This window comes from Coniophora puteana (assembly GCF_000271625.1).
Source record: "Coniophora puteana RWD-64-598 SS2 unplaced genomic scaffold CONPUscaffold_3, whole genome shotgun sequence".
Taxonomy (NCBI): domain Eukaryota; kingdom Fungi; phylum Basidiomycota; class Agaricomycetes; order Boletales; family Coniophoraceae; genus Coniophora; species Coniophora puteana.
The window spans coordinates 3,088,854-3,110,047 of record NW_006913055.1 but is presented as its reverse complement, the minus strand read 5'-3'; the positions used below and the strand labels follow the sequence as shown (position 1 = coordinate 3,110,047).

The following is a 21,194-nucleotide window of genomic DNA, read 5'->3' as shown; positions in this document are numbered from 1 at the left end:
AAAGGTTCTTCCAAAGATTTTCCATCCTCGTCGAAGTCTTTTTGTGGGTCGGTGCTAGCCTTCGCATTGGTCGTGTTGAAGCTACCCACGCTAAATTAGAATGCGTGAGCATTTTGAGCGTCCAGGAAGGCCTGAGGACAACAGTGGAGCTTTGTTCAAGAAGGCCAAGCTCTTTTCTCTGAGGTACCTCGCAGTTATTGTGACGTTACCCCAAGAGACCTTGAATACTGTTCCCATTCTCGATCAGCTCAGTCCCCTTGCGCATACCGAGCTCAGGAAGATGGGTTAAATGACATGGGCAACTTCAGGAGCATGAAATATCGAGACTTCCTCGAATGGGTGACGAAGACGGGTCATCTCAAGAAAGCGAAGAGCCGTAACACCGAGAGTGACAGCCAGAAGATTCACATGTTCGAACAGCTGGACAATATGCTCAGAATTATGGCTGACCTCGGTCCGAGAATCAAAGCAGACTTTCAAGTCCCAATTGGTGAATTTGCTTGCCGAGCGGGACATTGCTAGCGATGGGATTGTTGATGGTTAGAGTGTGAGGAATCGGGGTCAACGTTGCATAACCAGACTTGAATAAGAGTAGTTGTAGTTTACGGACGGTGGGTTTGAACAGAAGAACATCCACCGCAGTTGGCGAGTTGAAACTCCGCAGCCAACGCGGTGCGCGTCACCGCCTTGCCCGAAGTCGCCGTCAGCAACGCTCGCGGGTGCTCACCGCCATCCCCTCATCTACCCCCTCTGTAGTCTTGCTAAGGCTGAGAACTCCATTTCTACCTTTCCTACCTCATGATATGCGCACGACAAGTATTTCGGTGCTTTCGCGCCGTAGAGCGCTTCGGTGATCGCGTCACTGGCGCAGCGGGGCCCTGGTTCGTCGGCATGGCTGCTATCCTCGTCTCTGCAGGAGCGTTCGCTTTCTGTACGTATCATCCTTCTCGGGACATGGATCTTCACTGACCGTCGTGTGTTAGTCGAGGTTATTCTTCCAACCATGTCCCATCCCATCCTCAGCTTCTTCCCCTGCGCTCTCATCGCCGCCAATCTCGGGTTTCATTACTATACTGTATGTACTGTTCGACCAGGCTTTGTTGATGACGTCCACCCGGTGTCTTCCTCACCCGAGCGACCGCCAGAAGGAGGACCCGGGTTGTTTTGGGCGAAGAGGAAGGGGGCAACAGACCACATGGAAGGCGTAAGGTGGACGCGAGCGTTGAACGTGACGCCTGCAAGCATGAGCCGATGCAAGAAGTGTGGGGTTGTGCGACCGGAGGTGAGTTATAGTCTGAAACCTCATATCTAAGATAACTCAGGCGGACATGATGAGAGGGCGCATCACTGCCGAGTTTGTAATCGCTGCGTATTGAAGTACGACCACCACTGTCCTGTGAGTACCTGAGTATTTTCATACTCTGTATATGCGATAACAATATTACTGACTAACTCCCACCTATAGTGTGCGTCGCAATCCGGTTATACGCGTAATGCGTATGCGTATGGTGGCTGATGGTGGGCTGGGATAGGGATAAACCAATGTGTGGGACTTCATAACGAGCGGCATTTCGTCCTCTTTATGTGAGTTATGTTTTGCTTCTTTAACTATGGAGATCTAACCGTACCTAGGGCATACCTTGTCCTTGCGACATTCTTTCTCAGCGTATGTGGGTTTCAAAAGGCTCTTGATGCGCTTGGTTTCAACTTCATCGTAAGTCTCCCCTGCATAATATGCTGTGACCTCTGCTTACACGAATGGCTGGTAGGCAGATTGGCCATATCTTACCCCAGAGATTCTTTACGTGCTCATATATATGCTCTCAGTCGTCATGTGCCTTGCGGTTGGTATCATGCTCTTATGGCACATGTGGGGTGTCGTTAAAGGCGAGACGGCTGTCGAGAGTCAGGATCACGAAGTGTACCGCAAAATAGCGCGGAGCAGAAATGACGTACGTCTCTCTCTCTCGTTCGCATATATGCGCCGAGCTGACGAGGGCTGCGTTCAGAACTTCGTCAATTCTTATGATCTAGGGTACATTTGCTTGGGACCACCGCTGGAAGTGGCCTTGCTGATGCAAATACCATAGGAAACGACGGAATCTAGAAGTGTTCTTCAACATAGGGCCCGACGGATAGTAGGTTCCATTGCTCTATAACATCTTCTGTTGCAATTAACTTTTGGAACGTCTCTCTAGCCCGTGGTATACCCTCCTCCTCCCATTGCGTGTACCATCATACACCGATGGCCGCTCCTGGGCGCGACGTGATGGATTTGATCGGCATGGCGGAGTGGTCGCGGGGGAGGAGCTGACAGACGAAGAGGAGTCTGAAGAGCCGTAACGTCAACCTAGGGCAGTGTGAGTCCTTCTATCTTGCTTTGATCGTCGTGCGTGGGACGCACGCGTTAATGATGAGATCGCTGCCGGGGCCATATGACGCTTGGGGGAGGACGTGTTCGCGTCCGACTCGGAAAGTCGCTTGATTTACGTCCGGCTTTTGCTATCAGCGCTGGCGAAGCAATGTATAATTGCCAAGCCAAGTGTTGCTTCACTGAACCAGTTTTAATTATCTTCTTCAGCTTTTCGAGACGTTGAGAGTCACACGTTGATTTCGTAGCCTTTGCAGGTTCGGACGTGGCGGTAATGAGAGACACTTCCCATCTCTTCCCATCGTATGTCGCCTTGGAAGCTTTGAGACCGGCCGAGCATTCCCGAGCGTGCCCGGTGTCACCCGAATTCCGACGCAGGACACGCTAAGTTCCAGACGTCCATACTTACTGTACTTTATCGATGTCCCAGCACTCTTGCCGCTAATAGCCCTAATCGGTTTGAAGAATTCGTCTTCCCAAAAACTGGTTAAAGCGCACCAGAAGGCGGTGAGACTAACGCCACATTTGCAGCCCGCGAATGCCGGCCTACCAACGGCAGCGGCGAGATAGCGCAAGTCATCAGCGCTGACGAGTGAAAATGTCTTGATTTCATCTGATTTACGGCACGATGTTTCTCCCATGTCTCGAGCAAAGACTAATCCGTACTGTTGACGTGAAGGGTTCTGACGCGTCTTCTAGCAGTGACGGCACGCTGAACCCGCTTTTAGTCTTTCAGCTTTCAGAGGAAATTCTGTTCCCAGATAAGGCCAAACGCTCAAGGAGACGTTCGCTTCACGCCTTGAATTCGTTGTTGCGATCATAACGGGTTGTCGGACCGCCGCAGCTTTTGCAAGAACTGCAAGGATGCATTCCCTGTCAGCGCCTATCAAACGGGAGTCTATCGCCCGCTTTATCCAGGAAGGTGACTTGCACCGTTGACGTTGAGACCCCAACCGCTGCGACCCGACTATAAAAGAAACACCTCGATCCATCTGCTTGAGCCTTAACATGCCTCTATTGGACATCTCCCGCCAACCCTCGATCGCAACTGTCGTCGTTGCTATTTCTTTGACTTTGAGTCTACTTCTGCTCCGGCACTTACGAAGGTCAAGGGGCGGGCGCTGTACGATTCCTGGACCCAGAGGGTGGCCGGTTATTGGGAACCTGCGCGGCATAGATGTCAACGCGCCTTGGCTGAGCTACACAAAGTGAAGTCGTACCTATGGCAAGCGATCTCTCACATCTATGGGGAACGCACACTTACTCGCTGCTTGATCAATCGACAGGAGGGATCTTTCGCATCTGTCATATTGGTCTCGACATCGTTGTTATAAGCAATGAGGATATAGCTCGTGATCTACTCCACAGCCGGTCCAGCAAGTACTCAGGAAGGATGCACCTGCCCACTACTGAGCCGTGCGTTATGCCACTTCTCTTGGGTTTCTCCGAATCGACTCAGACAAATTTCATTTTCAGATACGGATTTGGATTTCTGACAGCCATCACAGGCTACTCGGATGTATGGCGTGCTCATCGGCGTGTCCTGCACCAGCATTTCCGAGCGGATGTGTCGCGCAAATACCGCGATATGCAACTGCGCAAAACACATCAACTCGTTAAGAATATCATCGAGACCCCTGAAGACTTCAGAGACCACATTCAGACGTACGTGCCTAACCATGCTCCATGTCGGCCTCCTTACTAATAAGCACTAGGTTTGCGGCTGCTATCATCATGTCTATCGCATATGGATACCAAGCCCAGGCCGTTCAGGATCCCCTTGTGGAAAAGATTAGCCAGACTCTTCACGTCATCCTTCAAGTAGCCTCGCCGGAGAAGGCAGCTTTGGTTGGGATACTGCCTTTTGGTGAGAAGTTTGATCATTACTACGAGCTATATGAACGAGCTTTTGAAAGTCAAGTACATCCCTCCATGGCTACCGGGAGGCCAAATGAATGCCGCTAAGTGTAGGAGGCACTCCAGAACTCTCATTGAGAGTCCTTTTCATCACCTCAAGGAAACTGTTGTTCGTATCTATGGTGCATTTGTATATTTTGCTTCCAAACTGACATCTTCCTTAGGAGCCCGATTCTTTGATCCCAAGTGTAACATATGAAGCACTATCCAACGTACGGAAGTCTAAGGCGACTGATTGTGGATATCTTGAGCTAGTCCAGGATGTTGATCAGCGTTTACGGGTAAATGATATCTTCCCTTTACGGTAAGCCCCCAAACCTAACGCAGTGTTTATTCTGGTAGCTGGAGCAGAAACGGTGAGTCAGAGTGCTATCGCTCAGCCGTTAGCCGCATCTCATTACCTCCCGCACTGTAGACTGCTTCGACACTGATTGTCTTCGTGCTTGCCATGGTACTTCATCCGGAGGTTCAGGAGCGTGCTTTCGCAGAAATCTGTCGCGTTTGTGGTAGCGATCGTCTTCCTACGTTCGAAGATCGACCTGCTTTACCATATGTTGATGCTGTCGTCCGAGAGATGCACCGCTGGTACCCAGTCGTTCCTTTAGGTACGTCTCACAGCTTTCAACGTATACTGCCATCCACAAAGCGAGGTTCGTAGGAATCCCACATGTAGTCACCAAGGATGACGTATATGGGGATCAATTCATTCCCAAGGGTCAGCCTCCTGTTTCGATCTCAACAGCTGGTGATCTGACTTTTGATATTAGGCACCAATATCATAGTGAATGGGTGGTAAGCTGCGTTTTTCTCTTGGCTCTGGATTGCGTCCAATAATGCGGTACGATAGGGCGATCTCCAGAGACGAGTCACGGTTCCCTCGAGCAAATGAATTCCGACCTGAGCGTTTTATCTCTGAGGATAGAATGCTGAGCGGCGATACTGTCGACTTCGTTTTCGGCTTCGCTCGGCGAATCTGCCCTGGTAGACACCTTTCTGATGCATCGGTATGGGCAGCCGCATCGTTATTGCTTGCAGTGTTCCGCTTCGAGAAACAAAGTGATGAACACGGAGCTGAGATAGCTATCGAGCCTAAGTGGTCATCTGGAGTAACGTCGTGAGTAGCTATCCTTGTGCCGATGTTCCCTCAATCAGAGTACTGAAGTTTGACTAGATGTCCATTGCCGTTCCCTTGTCGCATCATTCCTAGAAACTCGAAGATCAATCCTAGTCTTCTGGCCCAGCTATAGGGGCGATCACCGTAGCTCCTACATCTTGTATTAGTAGGGCTAGGACCGAAGTACTGCACTGCATCATACCACGCACCCCTCTTTTCCTGTAATTACGTCACTTGCAAATCCAGGTGGCTGAAAACCGATAATCGCTTTACTCGGATCAGTGTCCGCCATCCGATCGGTGCCAAACCCCACTTCATCTGCAACGTTCATCAGCGTCAGAGCTACTTCCATATCATAGGATAATGGCTCTCCAACAGATCATAGATCTCGTGAGTTGGCTGCACGAACATCTACATGCATCCGTCTTATGCAGCGACATAGCTTCCTGACGCCGTCGCAGAGGCTCTCGTAAGCTCAATCAATCTTCACCTCTTCTGTCATGAAGTTCAGAGATTAACTTCACCATGGTCACCAGGCAACGACGACACCAGTCTATGCCGAAAATACGCCTTCATCTATCTCGACGTCTCGGGAAGATATGGTTCACAAAGAAGAGAACCTCGAAAGCCTGTCCAAAGTCATTTCCACCATCGAGACCATCGTGGATACCATGAACTCGTGTAAGAGTCAGCTCACACAGAATCATGCCGAAAACTCCAATCTCTCTCGTGTCGCCTGCCGAGTTCCTCCGGAGGTGATGTCCGACATCTTCCAACGAGCTTCGCCCCTGAGGATGACATCGTTCTCGGTGGACTTGATCGAGGAACTAGGGACAATTCAGGGACGGAGCCTCGCTCTCAGCGTCGCTCAAGTGTGTCGGCGATGGAGAACCATAGCCTTATCCACCCCTCGACTTTGGGAGATTACCCAGCCAAGGTACATTGAGGCCTCGTCAAGTGCAGTAACTATCTTTCAAAATGACGCCGAGCTTCTCTTGCGAGGCATTCCCGGACCTCTCTACCTCGTACTGAGCAGCGCACCTTCAAGCTTCAAAAGCAAAGCTCAGGGGATCACTGTTCCTTTCGACGACGAACCGCTCGGAAAGCGGATGGAGGCCTGCTGGGGCATCGAAATTAATGGCGATAAGAACGACTTCAAGTTTCTGGCATGGGTACTTACTAGTATTCTCAGCCGGCAGTCGACGGGAGTACGCCGTCTCAAGCTTACCAACCAAGAAGGAATGCCATTCTATGTAGGGCCCAACTTCTTCCCCAAGCTTACGCATCTCGCTGTCCACATTATCAAGGGCTCGTGGGACTTCCATCCATGGGCTCTTGCTCATGAGTGGATCCATCTTACCACACTAATCGTCATATTTGACACAGCTAAAATCTCGTGCTCTATTACACTGGATATTCCTAGCTTGGCCCGTAACTTCCCACTTCTCCAGGAGCTGCACCTGCGGGCTGAAAGTGTCCATATGGATGAGATCCAGGCCACTGGAACGCATACCAGCTTAAAAACGCTCAGTATTGAGACCCCTAATTACAGATCCCCGGTTGGCATGAGAAAGTTATTAGATCACGCAACACTCCCGGCCCTCTCTGTTCTCTCTTTCTACACCGATATGGTGTACGCTATATCAAAAAACCCGGACGAATGGGCAACACGCTTCCTCGAGCTCTGTCGCAGGTCTCAGTGCCCTCTCAGCCGCATTTCCATGGTAGCAGGAGATGTTGAACTAGTCCACCCGACTTACCGTAGGGCTTCTAATTTTTCTGCAGAGATTAAGAAAGCGCTACCTGGAGTCAAGGTCACCCATGACGTCTTCCATAGGACACCGTTGTTCGCGGCCCTCAACGACAGATGGTATATGGGGCACGAGTTGACATATCACACGGCTGTGAAGAAGGAGGGTGACGAGAAACCTCAGTGGTATTAGACACACTTTCTTATTTCTGAAGTGTCGCATGTTGTCTATAGTCGCTTTACATTGCGTACTGTCCCCTATGGTATGGACTATGTATGGCGTGCGACCGACGCCCATCCCTTTCTTTCCTTCTACGTGAACTCCAAATGTACAATGCCATTATACAACAGTCTACCCTGCCCTTATCCAGCCCGCGATGTATCAGATCCCGAGTTGGAATGTTGAAGCTCGCTGAATCCACTGGTGGAGGTGGTTGATGAGAGGTTATATAATCGCACGATAGGTCTTGAAGGCTTTATAAAGAAGAGAAAGCTGTCTGGAGGAGTTGTGTTACCTTTTAAACCGTGAGAGGGGACGGACGATGCGGGGGCGGAGGGACGCGTCGGAAAAGGGGCCGAGACGCGAAACGATTGTTGATCGTGTTACGTGGGAAGATTAATTGCAACTCCGCCTGTCCTCCCTTTCGCACCGGCCCTCACCACCGCGCGCCCCGCCGCCGTCGTGCACGACGACAGACACGCCCCCGACGCGCCCACCACGCTGCAGACACGCGAAGTAACCGTCCTAGCACCTACCGTCCCGACCATCATGAACGGGACGGCAGCCGCTCCCCGCAAACGTAAATGTGAGAGTCACACCAGTTCGCACGTCGCGTATATATTTCCTGACGAACTGGGTCTATCTCAGATGCGGGCGAGAAACAGCCTGGAGGGCTTGTCATAGTACGCGCGGGACCACGCTCCACGTCCGCACAGCCGTCCGTCAAACCACCGTCGACATCACAGACTACTGCGAAACCTCCATCCTCATCTCAACCCAAACCAGCGTCACAACCCGTCAACTCCTCCTTATCGTCCACCTCCTTTGTCCAGTCAACATCAACGTCAACCTCGCTACAACCGAATGGGGATCTCAACGCTCGTCCACCATCCCGAGCAGCCTCAACGCAGCCGCAACCCGTCCGCGCATCTTCGAAACAGCCCCAGCTCGGGCACCGCGCGCCCTCTCAGCACCCTGCATCGTCGTCGATGCTCGTGCCAACACAACCACCCCATGAGTACGAGCAGCAGCCACGGGTCCCGCCTCAAACACCACGGCAGCAGAATCCGGCTCACGCCCGCCGGAGCTCGATGAGCGCGCGGGGAAAGCGGGCGAGTTCCTCGTTCGAGAATACCGGTGCCGTCCGTGCGTCCCTGTCCTATTCTCCCTTTCTAACGGTGTCCTTGGCCGAGCAATCTGACCTTTTGTTATCCCGATAGCACATCCCCATAACACCGTCGCCGACTCCGCCTTCTACAAACACATCGACGCTGAGCTTCCTGAGGCCCTTCGTGCCCAGCAACTCCTTATCTGGGCCGCGGGCCGCGCAATGTCTCGTCTTTCCTCTTCAGTATCATCATCACGCGACCACGATAGCCCAGTTGCGAAACGACAGAAGACTGACAAAGGCAAGGCTTCCGCGAACGGGAAGGACCCGCCCCCTGCATCGGTGGAAGAGGAGGAAACGGTACTGGAGGTGCTGAGGCGTGTGCATGAGGATGTGATCCACATGCTGGCAGAAGGCAGGATTGATACGCGTGTCACCGGGGCATCGAGTAGGGATCTGGGAGCGGAAGCGGGGAAAGAGAGGGATGGATTTAGGGCCAACGATCAGAATGTGAAGAATCAGGCGCGCGAGGTGCGGTTCAAGGAGCATATCGAGCGGTGAGTCGCCCGTGCTTTCTTCTTCTTCCCTCCATCCCCAACTCGCCTGTCATGGTCGTCATGGGTTCCTCTCGCTGCCAGACTGCGCATATATGCGTCCTCTGAATCATGCAGCGAGATTTACTACTTTGCCTTATCCTTCATTCTGTCCTTCACATGACTTACGCTATGTTCTCAGTGCCAAAAACGAGTTTGATGCCTGGTCCCGCGTCGACCACTTCTATACCTCATACTCAGACCAGACCTCCGCTGATCTTGAGAAGCGCCGTGCATCCCTCCTCCCTCCATCCGCCAAGGCTCGTGGTAAACAACGCGCCGCCTCGCAGGAACCCCCAAATCCAGACGATGAATGGGAATGGATGATCCCACGACCAGAAGACATGGCCCCCGAGTTCAAGGAGGAAGTTGACCTCGAGCTCGTGCAGCGCGTCATGCGCGGCGGCACCGGAACGGGGACGACGTCGAAGAGCCAGAAGGGGCAGAAGGGCCACCGACCAATACCAGCAGGAGGCGCTGCGGAGCGCATACAGGACCTGCGATTCCGCTCGGACGCGCTCTGGGCACACGCCAGCGCTGCTGCGCAGACGGCGGACAAGGCGCAGCGCGAGCTCGATCTGCGGTTCTCACTCCTCGGGCAGGCGCTCGATCGCGCTCGGGCGTTGAATCATCACCATCAGCCACAGCCTGCGGACGGGTCGGCTTCTTTGGTGGGCTTTGTGAACGTGGCATCGTCATCATCGCTTCGGCGGTCTGCTACCGATCCCATTGCCGGTGCTGGTACAGCTGCGTCGACATCGCAGGCACGCTCGATAGCCGGTGGTGATCCGCTCGAACTCTTCCGCGCCTTATCACGCGTGGACAGTGCCCGGCCACCGGTGCAGATGGGTGACGCCGCACGACGTGCGGTCCGTGCTGTGCAGCGTGTACAAGAAGGCGGTGGTTTGGGCGCGGGCGAGCGAAAGATGGTCGGTGTTCCCCCGTCCACACCACGCAAAGGAGGGCTGGGAGGAGTGGGCACACCGCGGAGTTTGCGGAAGAGCAGTACCAAGGATAGGGAGCGGGGATAGGCTGAGGGCCTACGTGCATTTTTATGGTTATGCTTATGTTCTAGGTCGTGCTGTTGCGGGCGCTAGGGTGCTTGTGCTGGATGCATATGGGTGGGCCGCTCCCACAGACTATCGACCATCGTTGGATACCTATCTACCTCCTACCTTTACTTCTATTTCGTCCATGGCTGCTTCGTATACTGGCTATAGCACTACATTATACGCCTAAATTTATGTATTTTTGTACGTATGGGTGTGCTACTCTCGACTTTGTGGGTACCTGTCGTCTCGTGTTCTCATGTCAGCCATGGGTGCTCTGCCTAAAGAGTTTACGTTAATCACTCTGAGGCTCGATGCAGCAGAGATTACGAGGTGATCATGCAAAATAGAGACAACCACAACCTTGAATGGCAAGCCCATAGAATGTAAAACATAGAAATATGAAATTATCCGGGGAAATGTGCACAGCTTGAATGTACTCGAGAGAAATTGCTCCTTAGCGGCCCCCTCCAAACCCATTGCCTTAGACGGCAACGGGAGTTTCTGGGTTGTGGTAGCGAAGACGGGACATGTGTTTGTTAGAGTTTGAACCTGCACTCTTGATACACGGTCAGATAGCCTAGTGGTAAGGCAACCCAGTACTAGTGGGAGGACCCGGGTTCGATTCCCGGTCAGACCAGACTTTGCGTAAAAATCTCAATAGGTTATGAGCCCCGGTTAGCGCAAGGCCAGTGAACACCATCTAGATGATGTATCCACTAGAGAACCACCAGAGTGATGAATCCATTAGGAGCCACCTGTGTGATGAATCCACTTGTGAACCATCAGATGAGTATGAATCCAGAGCCTGGCACTGGTTGCCCCCTGTTAGCGCAGGCCTGTGAACACCATTAGATGATGAATCCACAGTGAACCACCAGAGTGATGAATCCATTTGGAACCACCTGAGTGATGTATCCGTTTGAGAACCATCAATGAGTATGTATCCAGAGGCCGGTCTGGTTCCCTAATGAACTGCCTAGAGTGCAGATTCAGGGGGAGTGTTAGAGTTTGAACCTGCACTCTTGATACACGGTCAGATAGCCTAGTGGTAAGGCAACCCAGTACTAGTGGGAGGACCCGGGTTCGATTCCCGGTCAGACCAGACTTTGCGTAAAAATCTCAATAGTGTTCGGTTCGGGAATCGTTCGGTGAGCAATTGAACAGCCATAACTATCGAGTCGAGCTGTTAGACTGTCCGCTAAGCTGGTTGCTGTAGATAAAGGAAGTGTACGCAGTCTTAAATATTGTGAGACCAGACTTTGTATCTATAGGCACCGGAGGAATCATATGAGGAGCATATGGCATAGACGAGCATGAGGTGGTATAGACTGATCGTGAATCATATATGGCAGCGGTGACGAGGGTCGCACGGGTATCTGAGCATTATAGTACCCGGCTCGGGGCATGTTTTGGCCTCAGTCATATGTATGGACAAGGGTCCGACCTCAAAATTAACCCCCAACCACCCCTTTCTTTAGAGATACCAAACACGGCGAGCCACCCATTCCTGTCCTGCCTCACCGACGGGTGACAACATCACCTTCTGAACCATAATATCCGTCAGTGATGCTATAATCACTATCCATTAAAGTACTCAAGCATCCTTACCACCTTGGTCTTGTGTGGGCTTACAAGCGTTATCGCCAACTTGCTCTTTGGCCATATGATCCTGAAATTGACACGAGATCAATATGATCCCGACGAAGCTGTGTTTAGTTTATGTGAAAAACAAGCGTACCGAATGCCAAGCTCTTGTGTTCCCGGAACATTCTCGATGTCCCACATAACGGGATCAGGGTTTCCAATCACGGTTGCACCCACTCGTGCTCTCTCGCAGGTGAGGTACGACCCCGAATACGCGGATTAGATGCAGTATCCAGTTCCCAGTGGAGCGATTACCCACTGTATGAGGGTTGCATTGTAAAGAAGTTGGAGGAGTCAAGCTTCATAAGCACCCACCTGTTGATTATCCGATTCTTGAGTTCCGTAGCCTGAGTGACATTCAGTTAAACTTCCAAATGCTCCAGTGCTCTGCCAGCTGAAACTGACCTATGACTGTCCGATGATCGTCGTTTGATAAATCCATAGCTGCGCGTCCTTCAAGCTGAACAAGTTGATACCTCCCTTCACGTATGAATCCTCTTGACGGCTAGTAGACGATAGATGACTTGTTCAATTTCTCCGTTGATGCTCGTTTCGCCCGGATGACTTACTGTGGATGTCTCGACCTTTCGCTGAAGAGAGGCGATACGATGGCTCAAGATTAGTAATACACCTGTGAGGATGATAACTTCGACCCGGAAACGGAGGTGTTCGCTGGAAAAGGTCGTCACTACGGGTGGCAGGAGTTCCATCGCTGTTACCACAATGAAGCCCACGACTAGAAGACTTGAAACTTTGTCAGCCACCCGTAAATGACGGTACAGGGCATAGTCCTGCGTTTGAGCTGGCGGATCATCGTCGGAGGATGCCTGGAGTTAGTGCTTGCCCGTATTCTCGACATCGAAAACTTCTAGCTTCAGCGGCAGAACGAGGGGATATTCGGCCATGATCTTCTGGATGTACAGTTCGCGGCGGCTGGTAAATATGATTTGAAAGTCGGCGGTGCTACTCTGCTGAAGGGCACCGACAAGATCGTCAAGAAGCTGTCTGACATGAGAATCGTACTCGCCGGGGTCACATTCATCAATTGCACCAAAGACCATAAACATGGCGTTGCCCGACTCCTTCCAGATATTCTTCAGGACTTGAAGCGGCCTGAGAACAAGGTGGGTGAACTGCACGTTCCGAGATTCATCGCGCTTGAGGAGCTGGGGATTATCGATGATTGCCTTGGTAATAACGTCCTTCGCGCGATGATGAAGGAGGCCAAGTTGATAAGAGATTGTGGGGATGACATGATCGGCGGTGTTACGGAGAGGTTCTTTTCTGGAGAAAAAGAAAGTTGCGGCGAGCGCGCTATTATCGTGGAGCTCCTGTGCAAGCATATGCGCTGCGGCGGATGTTCTTGAGCTCGAATCATCGGAGAGCCAGATGATGGGAGTCTTGTAGTTCTCAGAATCGTAGATGCGATGCAGATGCGTGTGAAGCCTTTTGGAGAGTTTCCGGATATTATCAGGAAGAGACTGCCGGAGTACCTGTCGTTCCGCGCAGTCGAACTTTGCACTATGAATGCACTTTTCTCCGAGGCTCTTCCATGCCTCGTAGCGGGCCGACTCGACCATTGTTGCTGGTTATTGTGCTTGCTTGGTTGCGAGTAAGTATGAGCCGTGTGATAACAGGACGAGGGCCTACTTGGGAAGGTTGAGGTTGGGTTGAGGGGTAGAAAGGGAAGGGAAGGATACCAAGCGCTCATGCGCATGCTCGCAGCTCGCTACTACTCCAACCTCACGTAAAGGTAGTGCTCCATATTGAGATTTACGCAATGTCTGGTCTGACCGGGAATTGAACCCAGGTCCTCCCACTAGTACTGGGTTGCCTTACCACTAGGCTATCTGACCGTGTATCAAGAGTGCAGGTTCATACTCTAACACTCCATCCCATTCTGAGGTTCATACAAGACAGAAGCGCCTCTCACGGAGTTACGGCATGTCAGAATTTACATGAGGCTTAGCTGAGGACAAAAACACACGTTAGACAGTTGCACGTATGGTGACAAAATATCATCAATATTACTTCTATCACGTTCGGGAGCCCGTCTCCTCAGTATAGCATGCCCCGTAGGCCAAGGTCAATGCAGGACTCGAAGGTTGTGCATGTGTGTTGCGCTCTATTCAATCCATCATCCTGCATGATGCACAATGATGGCTCTCTAGCCAATCCTGCCATTCATATCCTATCCCGAACGCGCTCCGAACAGCCCCAAACACGCGTATGCGTACAGCGCATGGGAACAAGTTTGAAGTTGTAGGGCGGCGATACACGGTTGTATAGTTGGGGACGCAACTTCATGTCAAGTCGCAATTTTGCGATTTTTAGTGTGGAACCATGGCCAAACACTTTCATTTAGCCAAGTTTAGGCTAAATCTCGCATTTCCAGGGAAAAGGACGGATTACGTAAGCAAACAGCGAAATCGCCCTCCAGGACCGGGTCTGGCAAACATCGGAAGGGGGCACAAGTAGATACATAGCACTGTTGTATTGCAAATATTACCTAATGAAGACTTTGTCCAACCGTCAGCTTGGTCTGTTTTACCTCCCACTCCGCTTGGGCTTGGTCAATATCCTTCTGCATAACACCTCTATGGCCTCGATACCTTTTGGCAGCAAATTCTGCAACTACCCCTGTTGCCCCAAGGTGATAGATGCTGAGGTATCGCGAGGCTCGGCGAAAGAAGCGGCGGATGGTTATGAGGGGACACATGTCAACTGCTTCCTGAAGAAGCCGCTTGCCGCGTTCAAAGTTGCCATTGGAGCGCTCCCGAAAGTAATTCTTGCACCAGCCCCAGTAATATTCAATGGGGTTTAGCTCCGGATGGAATTTCGGCAGGAAATGGCACTGATTGCCGGCCTCCTCAACAACCTGCACAAGTTCTGTGAGCGACTTGTGGGAACCAAAATAAATAAATAAAGGTAACCTTCTGAAGGAGACACAGCTCATTCTGGAAGTCTTCTTGGAGCTCGAGAATGCGAAGAAGGCAGCAATCGGAAGGACGGGACTCATCCTCTGAGTCGTTGACAAGGTCCTCGCAATCAGCAAGGTCCATCTCCTCCGGAGATAAGGCAAGCTTTGGCTTTCTGGCCCTTTTGGCCTTGCATAGCTTGCAATCGCCAACTAGCTTAGTGCCAGGTTTAATATATCCACATTCTTCGAGAATAATACGCATTCCTTTAGGTTTACCTTCAAACTTTTTATAAGGATGATTATCGGGAATGTGCGCAGGGAACTGCATTGATTGAAGCTCCCCCCATGTCCATGAGGGTTGCCTAAAGGGATGATTGTGTCGTGCATGTGTCGGACACGGCCTCCTGGCCCAACATTCATCTCGCGTGCATTGAGAGCACCAGGGGCTCGGCTGTCGTGACATGAAGAGTTGTCAAACACCCAGTGGATTACCGCATTTGGAAAAAGCCGACGTGCAATTAAGATTGCATGCCGAAGCTGAAAACAATATGGTTTGATGAAGAATTCAATATTAAAACATGCCTGCTCACCTGCGTAATCATTTGCTGAGTATTCCAGTAAGTGTCACCACCGTCTTTATTAGAGGGAAAAATCGTGACACCAGAGTCCGTCTTTGTGAGACGTTCACCTTCTGGAAGCCGTGCATTTGCTTCCACCATTTCTGGAGGGAGTGCTAAATTACCATAACGTGCGCAGATGTATCCTGATCGGTGCATGAGCCGACCACGTGTCTTCTTTTTGAGGACTTGCTCTCCGTGTTTGAGATAATAGCCTTGTCCCTGAAAGTCATTATCGTGGAACGTGCTTTCATCTTGGTAAATAAACACGTGCTCCACCTCCCCTTCCGCAAGATTAGGTGGGACTTCTTTCATCTCCGGACCTTCATACATTGCCATGTAACTTTATGAAATAATTAGGTATTAAATATGCATAATCCAATAGATTTAGCTTACGGTTCAAGGGATTTCAATAAATCACAAAACTCCTGGCGATGTTTTCGGACATCCTTGCGCTCGTGACCATCCCAATAAACTCCTTTCTGGTGGGACTTTAGTCGATAGCCCAAACGGTAAAGCCAACGTCTAGCTTGACGCTTAGAGATCGAAGTTTTACGGAGCTTGAGTGAGGGAAACAAATGTTCATTCACATGATGCTGCAGAAGCGTGGGGGTCACCTGTGCAAACCCTTGATTAGCTTGCTCCTGTCCATCATCACTGTGCATCCTTACTGTTCCAGGTGCGAGTGTCCGCAAAAAGCTCTTGACACCGAGACTGAAGGCTTCGTCATCCAATGCAGATTCCCCAGAGCCACTGGAGCCAGATGGCCGCTTCCCTTGTTGACCTGGCTTCAAGCTCCCCATTGCCTCAAAATGTCGAGCATGTGCATTCAAGACGCGTGCAAATGCTGGTCCTCGCCCAAGATTCCGAGCCACTCGAAGAGATCCTCGGAGCCTCCCTTGCCTGGGAGCAAAGCGATAGAGTTGAACTAACGAGGCAAAGACCACCTCATCTCGGTAAGACTTCCTTTTCCGTGCATTCTTCAATCCCTCCTCTGCTAACGCTTGCAGTTCCTCCCAAGTCTTTGGCTCCCCTTCATCCAGCACTCCTTCGACAAACTCAGCAATTCCGTCTGCGACCTCAACCTCCTGCTCATCAGAGGGTGAAGATGGAGCAGCAGATCCGACATGGGTGAGTGACTCTTCATCTTGGTCTGAGTCAATCGACATAATGACTGGCCCGTTCTCGGAGACAGGAAGAGGGTGTGCCAGTGGCATATCTGAGTTATCCTCAATCTCGACAACCCCAACACACCCCTGGCGAAGAGTGCGGAGTCCAGATGATGGGGTGGAGGGCTTGGGACCAAAAAACGAGGCAAGGTTCGTGTTTTCACGGGGTTTCTTCTTCTCTAACGCGTTCACAGCTTCCACCTCCTTCTGAAAGCGCCCCTCATCCAATTCACCACTCTCCTTTTTGTCCCGAGCTGCCTTTCTCAGCTCCCTTGCTCTCCTTGCTGATAAGCCACCAACCCCATAAGGCCCCCTCGCTTTTCCTGTCTTGTCCCTGGCCCCACCCGGCTTGTCGATTGGTCCATCAAACTTCAGCTCGGCACCTCGCATTGAACCCACAGTCACTGAAATGCGGCTGTGCTCAAGGACCTCCAGGGCTTTGGCTTTGGTTGCTGCTGAGATCCATGTTGATGGAGATGGAATGGATGCATATTCGTCATCTGAGCCTGAGTCTGACTGTGAGTCTGAGATGTAACCAGGATCTTCATGTTCGTCATCTGCCTCTAAGTCCCAGTCACTGGAGTCCTGGTGGCCGCTTTCAGAGATGTCTGAGTGATCAATATGAGGTTTTTTGTTTGATATGAACTTCCCACTAGACCCATGTTCGCGTTTTGAGCCCTTCTTGCGGGGTGCCATGGTTGCATAGGGCGTCAGCGACCGGAAACTGACATACGCACGTGATTACATAAGCCATTGGTGCCGAGAACGGCGAAATTGGTTGGGGTCAGATCTCGAGGTCACAATAATAAAATTCTAATCCACCCAAACGATAGAGGATACAAAGATGTATTACCCCGTGCATTATGAATTACAAGAAAAGTAGTTTGGTAGTGTTATGAGCCAAACAAGATTGGGGTCCGGGACTTGTCACGAAGTTGCGTCCCGCACCATATGAGGAGAGGGACTACGATGTCTAATAGGGTACTCATTTCCGTCTTCATCACAGCACTCTCATTCTTGATAAATCCCGGCTTGGAAAAATTGAATGTGTTATGTGATCGTGGACTTTAGGTGGCGTTGTCTCATCTTCGCTCTCGTTACCCAGTGGTATCGTAGTTTGTTCACCTTGTCCTCTCTTTCTCTTGTTCTTGAACTCGCGTCATCATACCTCTTGCTCCCGTAATACCGAGTCACTGTGTCCCTATCTCTCACGTTCACCACCTTATGATCTACATGGAGTCTGTTCCGTTGATACGACTTTTAACAAAAGCATGTTGTCTGTGAATAGATATCGCGATACATTTGCTTCGAGTCGCTAGAATGCGCCAACACAGGACGTTTTTGAGAGCTTTGGCCGCGCAATCATGTCCATACCCTATGCTGCTCTGCCTCGCGTCAGGCCATGATATTCAATGTCGGTTCACAAGTGTGCGAAGGACCTGAGGGAGTCATTTATGAAACACCTGGGGGGTTCAGCGGCATTCCTGTGTTGTGTCAACGATGTTTGCCGTTTATATGTGAGTAATTTTCAAGGTGTCTGTGTTCTACTATCTACGTAGGAACCATGTGCCTCCCTTTCCTCTTCGCTTTTTTTGGTTATGGATAGGGGTGCCTTCGTTCGCTGTTTGTGTGCCTGTCTTTTGCGACATTGGTTACTTCTTGTTGTAATCTAAATGGTAATTGTTGGATTTGAGATCCGGCAGCAGTGGCTGCGTGTAAGCTCCGAGAAATATATGAAGGCTCCTGCCGGAGCTTCGATGGCAAACCAAGCCCTATACTGCGGAAACCCTATTATTCATTAAGGAGAAGTCTCCTAGAAATGTATATAATTCTGTTTAGTATAAAAGTAGTCGAGAATCGACTAGAAGCGCAATCGGCGGCTTCCCCCCATCTGAGCGTGATTCCCAAGTGGTTATGAGCCCCGCGCTCAAGCTCGCATATATCTGCCCTTCATCGCTTTGCTCTCTCCTTGCTTGCCACATATCCCCGCACCGTGTACGCGCCATGCCCGAAAACGGCACCAGCGGCATATCACGTGCATCCGCATTTGGACTCAGATACTCCATACAAGAATGGCGAAAGCCAGACTCACGCACTTATATTCAAACATCCCCTGCGACGGTCCAGAATATGGCCGGATGGGTTGATGATGTAATAATATTTGCGAATAAAACATATAAAATGCCCGGCAGGCTGAGTGAGATCGAGACATAATATGTACATGGCCGAAAACCTCAGCAGACGTCTAAACTATAACATAAACTTTGCTTCATAAATACAGAAAACTTGCCGACGCGCCGCGCGACCCAGTCAAAGAAAGAATGGAATATAAATAAACCCAGTGTACACCAACTTGTACACCAATCTCCGAGAACGAGAAAGTGATCTGCTTACGAAAAAGAACAAAGCATATCTAAAATCACATAAGCTCTTAAACAACATAAAACTACTATATAATATAACAGAAAATATGTCCGAGACTTATAAGTCCGACCCTCCGAGCTGTGTTCGCTGCGAGGGGGAGCAAGACTAATATTCTGCGGAAATAAGCAAGAATTGAAACTGAGACCGAATATGAGTGCCAAAAATGGCAACTACATACACTCAGACACGTACAACCAAACTCAGAAAAAAACTACGACGCTTCGAAAGTGGTTAAAAATATTACCTAAGAAGTATAACACGACCTGGAACCGAATATTAACAGAAGAAGGCAATGGGCCGGAGGCCATGCCTAGAAATAAAACAAAAAATAACAATGATAATCAGACTAAATGCCGAAAGTGGCACTTGTTTAAACTCAGACATTGCTCCGCCTTCACAGGCGAGACTTGATAGCCATAAACAGTAATAAAAGACTTCAGAATCAGATAAATAAACCTGAAGATTGAGACGAATAACACTATGAGGACCTTGCAGAAATGGCACCAATTGAGACTCGGATAACAAAAGCCTGCTAAATGCGGCAATAATTGAAACTCAGAGATAATTCCGATCTCAGAGGCGACATTTTTGGACATGATAAACAATCAAAAGAGGTCTGATATTGATGAATAAGTAGTTCCGACATACATACTATATCTCAGAGCCCAGCCAGTGGCCAGTGAGACGAAACCAAATTGCAAGTGAACACCGAAAAAGGCATTGGAATTTAAACTCCGACAAAACTTAACGTACTCGAAAGAGTCAAAGACCAATACCGATATTGAAAACATATCCATAAGATAACCCTTGAGTGGGTTGCTCCGTGACTGAGAGAAAACAAGACCTGGTTTAAGCAGTGAGGCAGAAGTAAAAACCAACATGTAAAACCATCAGATATATATGTATACAGAAAGATCATAGATATTCAATAATAAGATTCCCCAAGCCGGATGTTCGGCGCGAGGGGGAGTCAGCGGTAGATTCCGCACCAAAACCGGCATAAGTAAAACCGGCATAAGTAAAACAACCAGACGCATAAATAAAACGAGACCCAGAACAGCGCCAAACTTGGCGGTATAGAATATCAAAAAACGAAATAAATATCAGTTTGAACAGTTCAACTCGATAAATCATACTTCAAACCAGACTTTAACTTCTACAAACATCTACGAGACAATATAAACTAGGTTTTCAACGATGCACTCGCGTGACCTAATCAGATAAAAAACTATACACTTATACAAGTCAAAATCTGAAGTCATACAATATTAAAAAAAAGCGCTCACCGCTTATAAAGAAACCCTTCGAAGTAAATGTATATCTATGTTATTACATAGCGGATCCTAAAACGAAAAAAGATAATAAAAACATGTAAAAGCGCGAAAGTGAAGACTAGAAAAGCAACTGGCCATTGCTAAGTCAACACACGCAGAAATATACATTAAATGTTCTGAAAATACTGAATAACAACGTGTTAAATTGTGCTATTAAGTTAGCTATACAAAGTGAGAAGATAACCAGAGAATAAACGCGAAAAAGAGTGAAGTAATAAAGATAAGGCAATAGCTGCCATGGAAAGCTCAAACCGAGATTGCCAGCCAGGAATACTTGTGTTTGCGAAACCGAGTAAGGCATGGGCTAGGTTTGAGGGGGAGTGTTGGATTTGAGATCCGGCAGCAGTGGCTGCGTGTAAGCTCCGAGAAATATATGAAGGCTCCTGCCGGAGCTTCGATGGCAAACCAAGCCCTATACTGCGGAAACCCTATTATTCATTAAGGAGAAGCAAAGGAGAAGTCTCCTAGAAATGTATATAATTCTGTTTAGTATAAAAGTAGTCGAGAATCGACTAGAAGCGCAATCGGCGGCTTCCCCCCATCTGAGCGTGATTCCCAAGTGTAATGTTTCCACGCTCTGTCATTACTCGTATATTCAAAATTATGCCCGGCTTGGCATTGTACATGTTTGGCTTTGTGGCTGTGGTATATCTCTCGTTTTGACGTTAGTGCTCGGTATTTGTATATACGATGTAGGGCTCTAGATTGCACGGCAGATATTGACACGCAGTGGGTCCACTCGTGTTCGAGTTTTCCTTTCCAGTACAATGCAATTGCGATTCTCACTGAGCAAAATGGTAGGACGAGAGCCCTAAGTGCCGCAGCGGAGCGCGGCTGCCTTGTACTCCATATACATGGGGGCCTCCTTCCGTTATCTGCTAGTGCATGTCTTTTGTAAGCTTATTTCATGCCAACATAATGTCAGTAATTTTATTTATCCAGCGATAGACAAATGATTTAT

The 21,194-nt window shown here is 49.8% G+C and overlaps 5 protein-coding genes and 3 non-coding genes across 8 annotated transcripts; 5 read left to right on the top strand and 3 right to left on the bottom strand.

Annotated features, from left to right (window-relative positions):
* Window positions 1-736: 736 nt before the first annotated feature.
* CONPUDRAFT_120564 (zf-DHHC-domain-containing protein) lies at window positions 737-2,820 on the top strand. The gene is made up of 10 exons (XM_007768044.1): window positions 737-931; window positions 984-1,282; window positions 1,337-1,400; window positions 1,533-1,584; window positions 1,633-1,714; window positions 1,770-1,952; window positions 2,010-2,035; window positions 2,091-2,138; window positions 2,199-2,360; window positions 2,620-2,820. The coding sequence occupies exons 1-9, from the start codon at window positions 799-801 to the stop codon at window positions 2,341-2,343; spliced, it is 1,032 nt and encodes a 343-aa protein (XP_007766234.1). The 5' UTR covers window positions 737-798; the 3' UTR covers window positions 2,344-2,360; window positions 2,620-2,820.
* A 559-nt stretch (window positions 2,821-3,379) lies between these two features.
* Window positions 3,380-5,576, top strand: CONPUDRAFT_120560 (cytochrome P450; the record flags this gene model as incomplete). Its single annotated transcript, XM_007768043.1, has 12 exons — window positions 3,380-3,579; window positions 3,602-3,787; window positions 3,848-4,036; window positions 4,087-4,238; window positions 4,288-4,397; window positions 4,453-4,561; window positions 4,616-4,644; window positions 4,704-4,893; window positions 4,947-5,003; window positions 5,056-5,080; window positions 5,136-5,402; window positions 5,460-5,576. 12 exons carry the CDS (start codon window positions 3,380-3,382, stop codon window positions 5,533-5,535), a joined length of 1,590 nt encoding a protein of 529 aa, XP_007766233.1. The 3' UTR covers window positions 5,536-5,576.
* Window positions 5,577-7,846: 2,270 nt separating this feature from the next.
* CONPUDRAFT_135918 (uncharacterized protein) lies at window positions 7,847-10,299 on the top strand. The gene is made up of 4 exons (XM_007768042.1): window positions 7,847-7,958; window positions 8,021-8,518; window positions 8,593-9,037; window positions 9,216-10,299. Exons 1-4 carry the CDS (start codon window positions 7,922-7,924, stop codon window positions 10,102-10,104), a joined length of 1,869 nt encoding a protein of 622 aa, XP_007766232.1. The 5' UTR covers window positions 7,847-7,921; the 3' UTR covers window positions 10,105-10,299.
* A 392-nt stretch (window positions 10,300-10,691) lies between these two features.
* CONPUDRAFT_t31 lies at window positions 10,692-10,762 on the top strand. The gene has a single exon. It is a non-coding gene; the product is annotated as a tRNA-Ser (tRNA).
* Window positions 10,763-11,156: 394 nt separating this feature from the next.
* On the top strand, window positions 11,157-11,227 carry CONPUDRAFT_t32. Its single transcript has one exon. It is a non-coding gene; the product is annotated as a tRNA-Ser (tRNA).
* Window positions 11,228-12,602: 1,375 nt separating this feature from the next.
* On the bottom strand, window positions 12,603-13,349 carry CONPUDRAFT_151583 (uncharacterized protein; the record flags this gene model as incomplete). The annotated part of the gene is made up of 1 exon (XM_007768041.1): window positions 12,603-13,349. The coding sequence occupies one exon, from the start codon at window positions 13,347-13,349 to the stop codon at window positions 12,603-12,605; it is 747 nt and encodes a 248-aa protein (XP_007766231.1).
* A 205-nt stretch (window positions 13,350-13,554) lies between these two features.
* On the bottom strand, window positions 13,555-13,625 carry CONPUDRAFT_t30. Its single transcript has one exon. It is a non-coding gene; the product is annotated as a tRNA-Ser (tRNA).
* Window positions 13,626-14,278: 653 nt separating this feature from the next.
* CONPUDRAFT_151582 (uncharacterized protein) lies at window positions 14,279-17,171 on the bottom strand (the record flags this gene model as incomplete). The annotated part of the gene is made up of 4 exons (XM_007768040.1): window positions 14,279-14,647; window positions 14,703-14,885; window positions 15,897-15,923; window positions 15,978-17,171. The coding sequence occupies 4 exons, from the start codon at window positions 17,169-17,171 to the stop codon at window positions 14,279-14,281; spliced, it is 1,773 nt and encodes a 590-aa protein (XP_007766230.1).
* Between the last annotated feature and the right edge of the window lie 4,023 nt (window positions 17,172-21,194).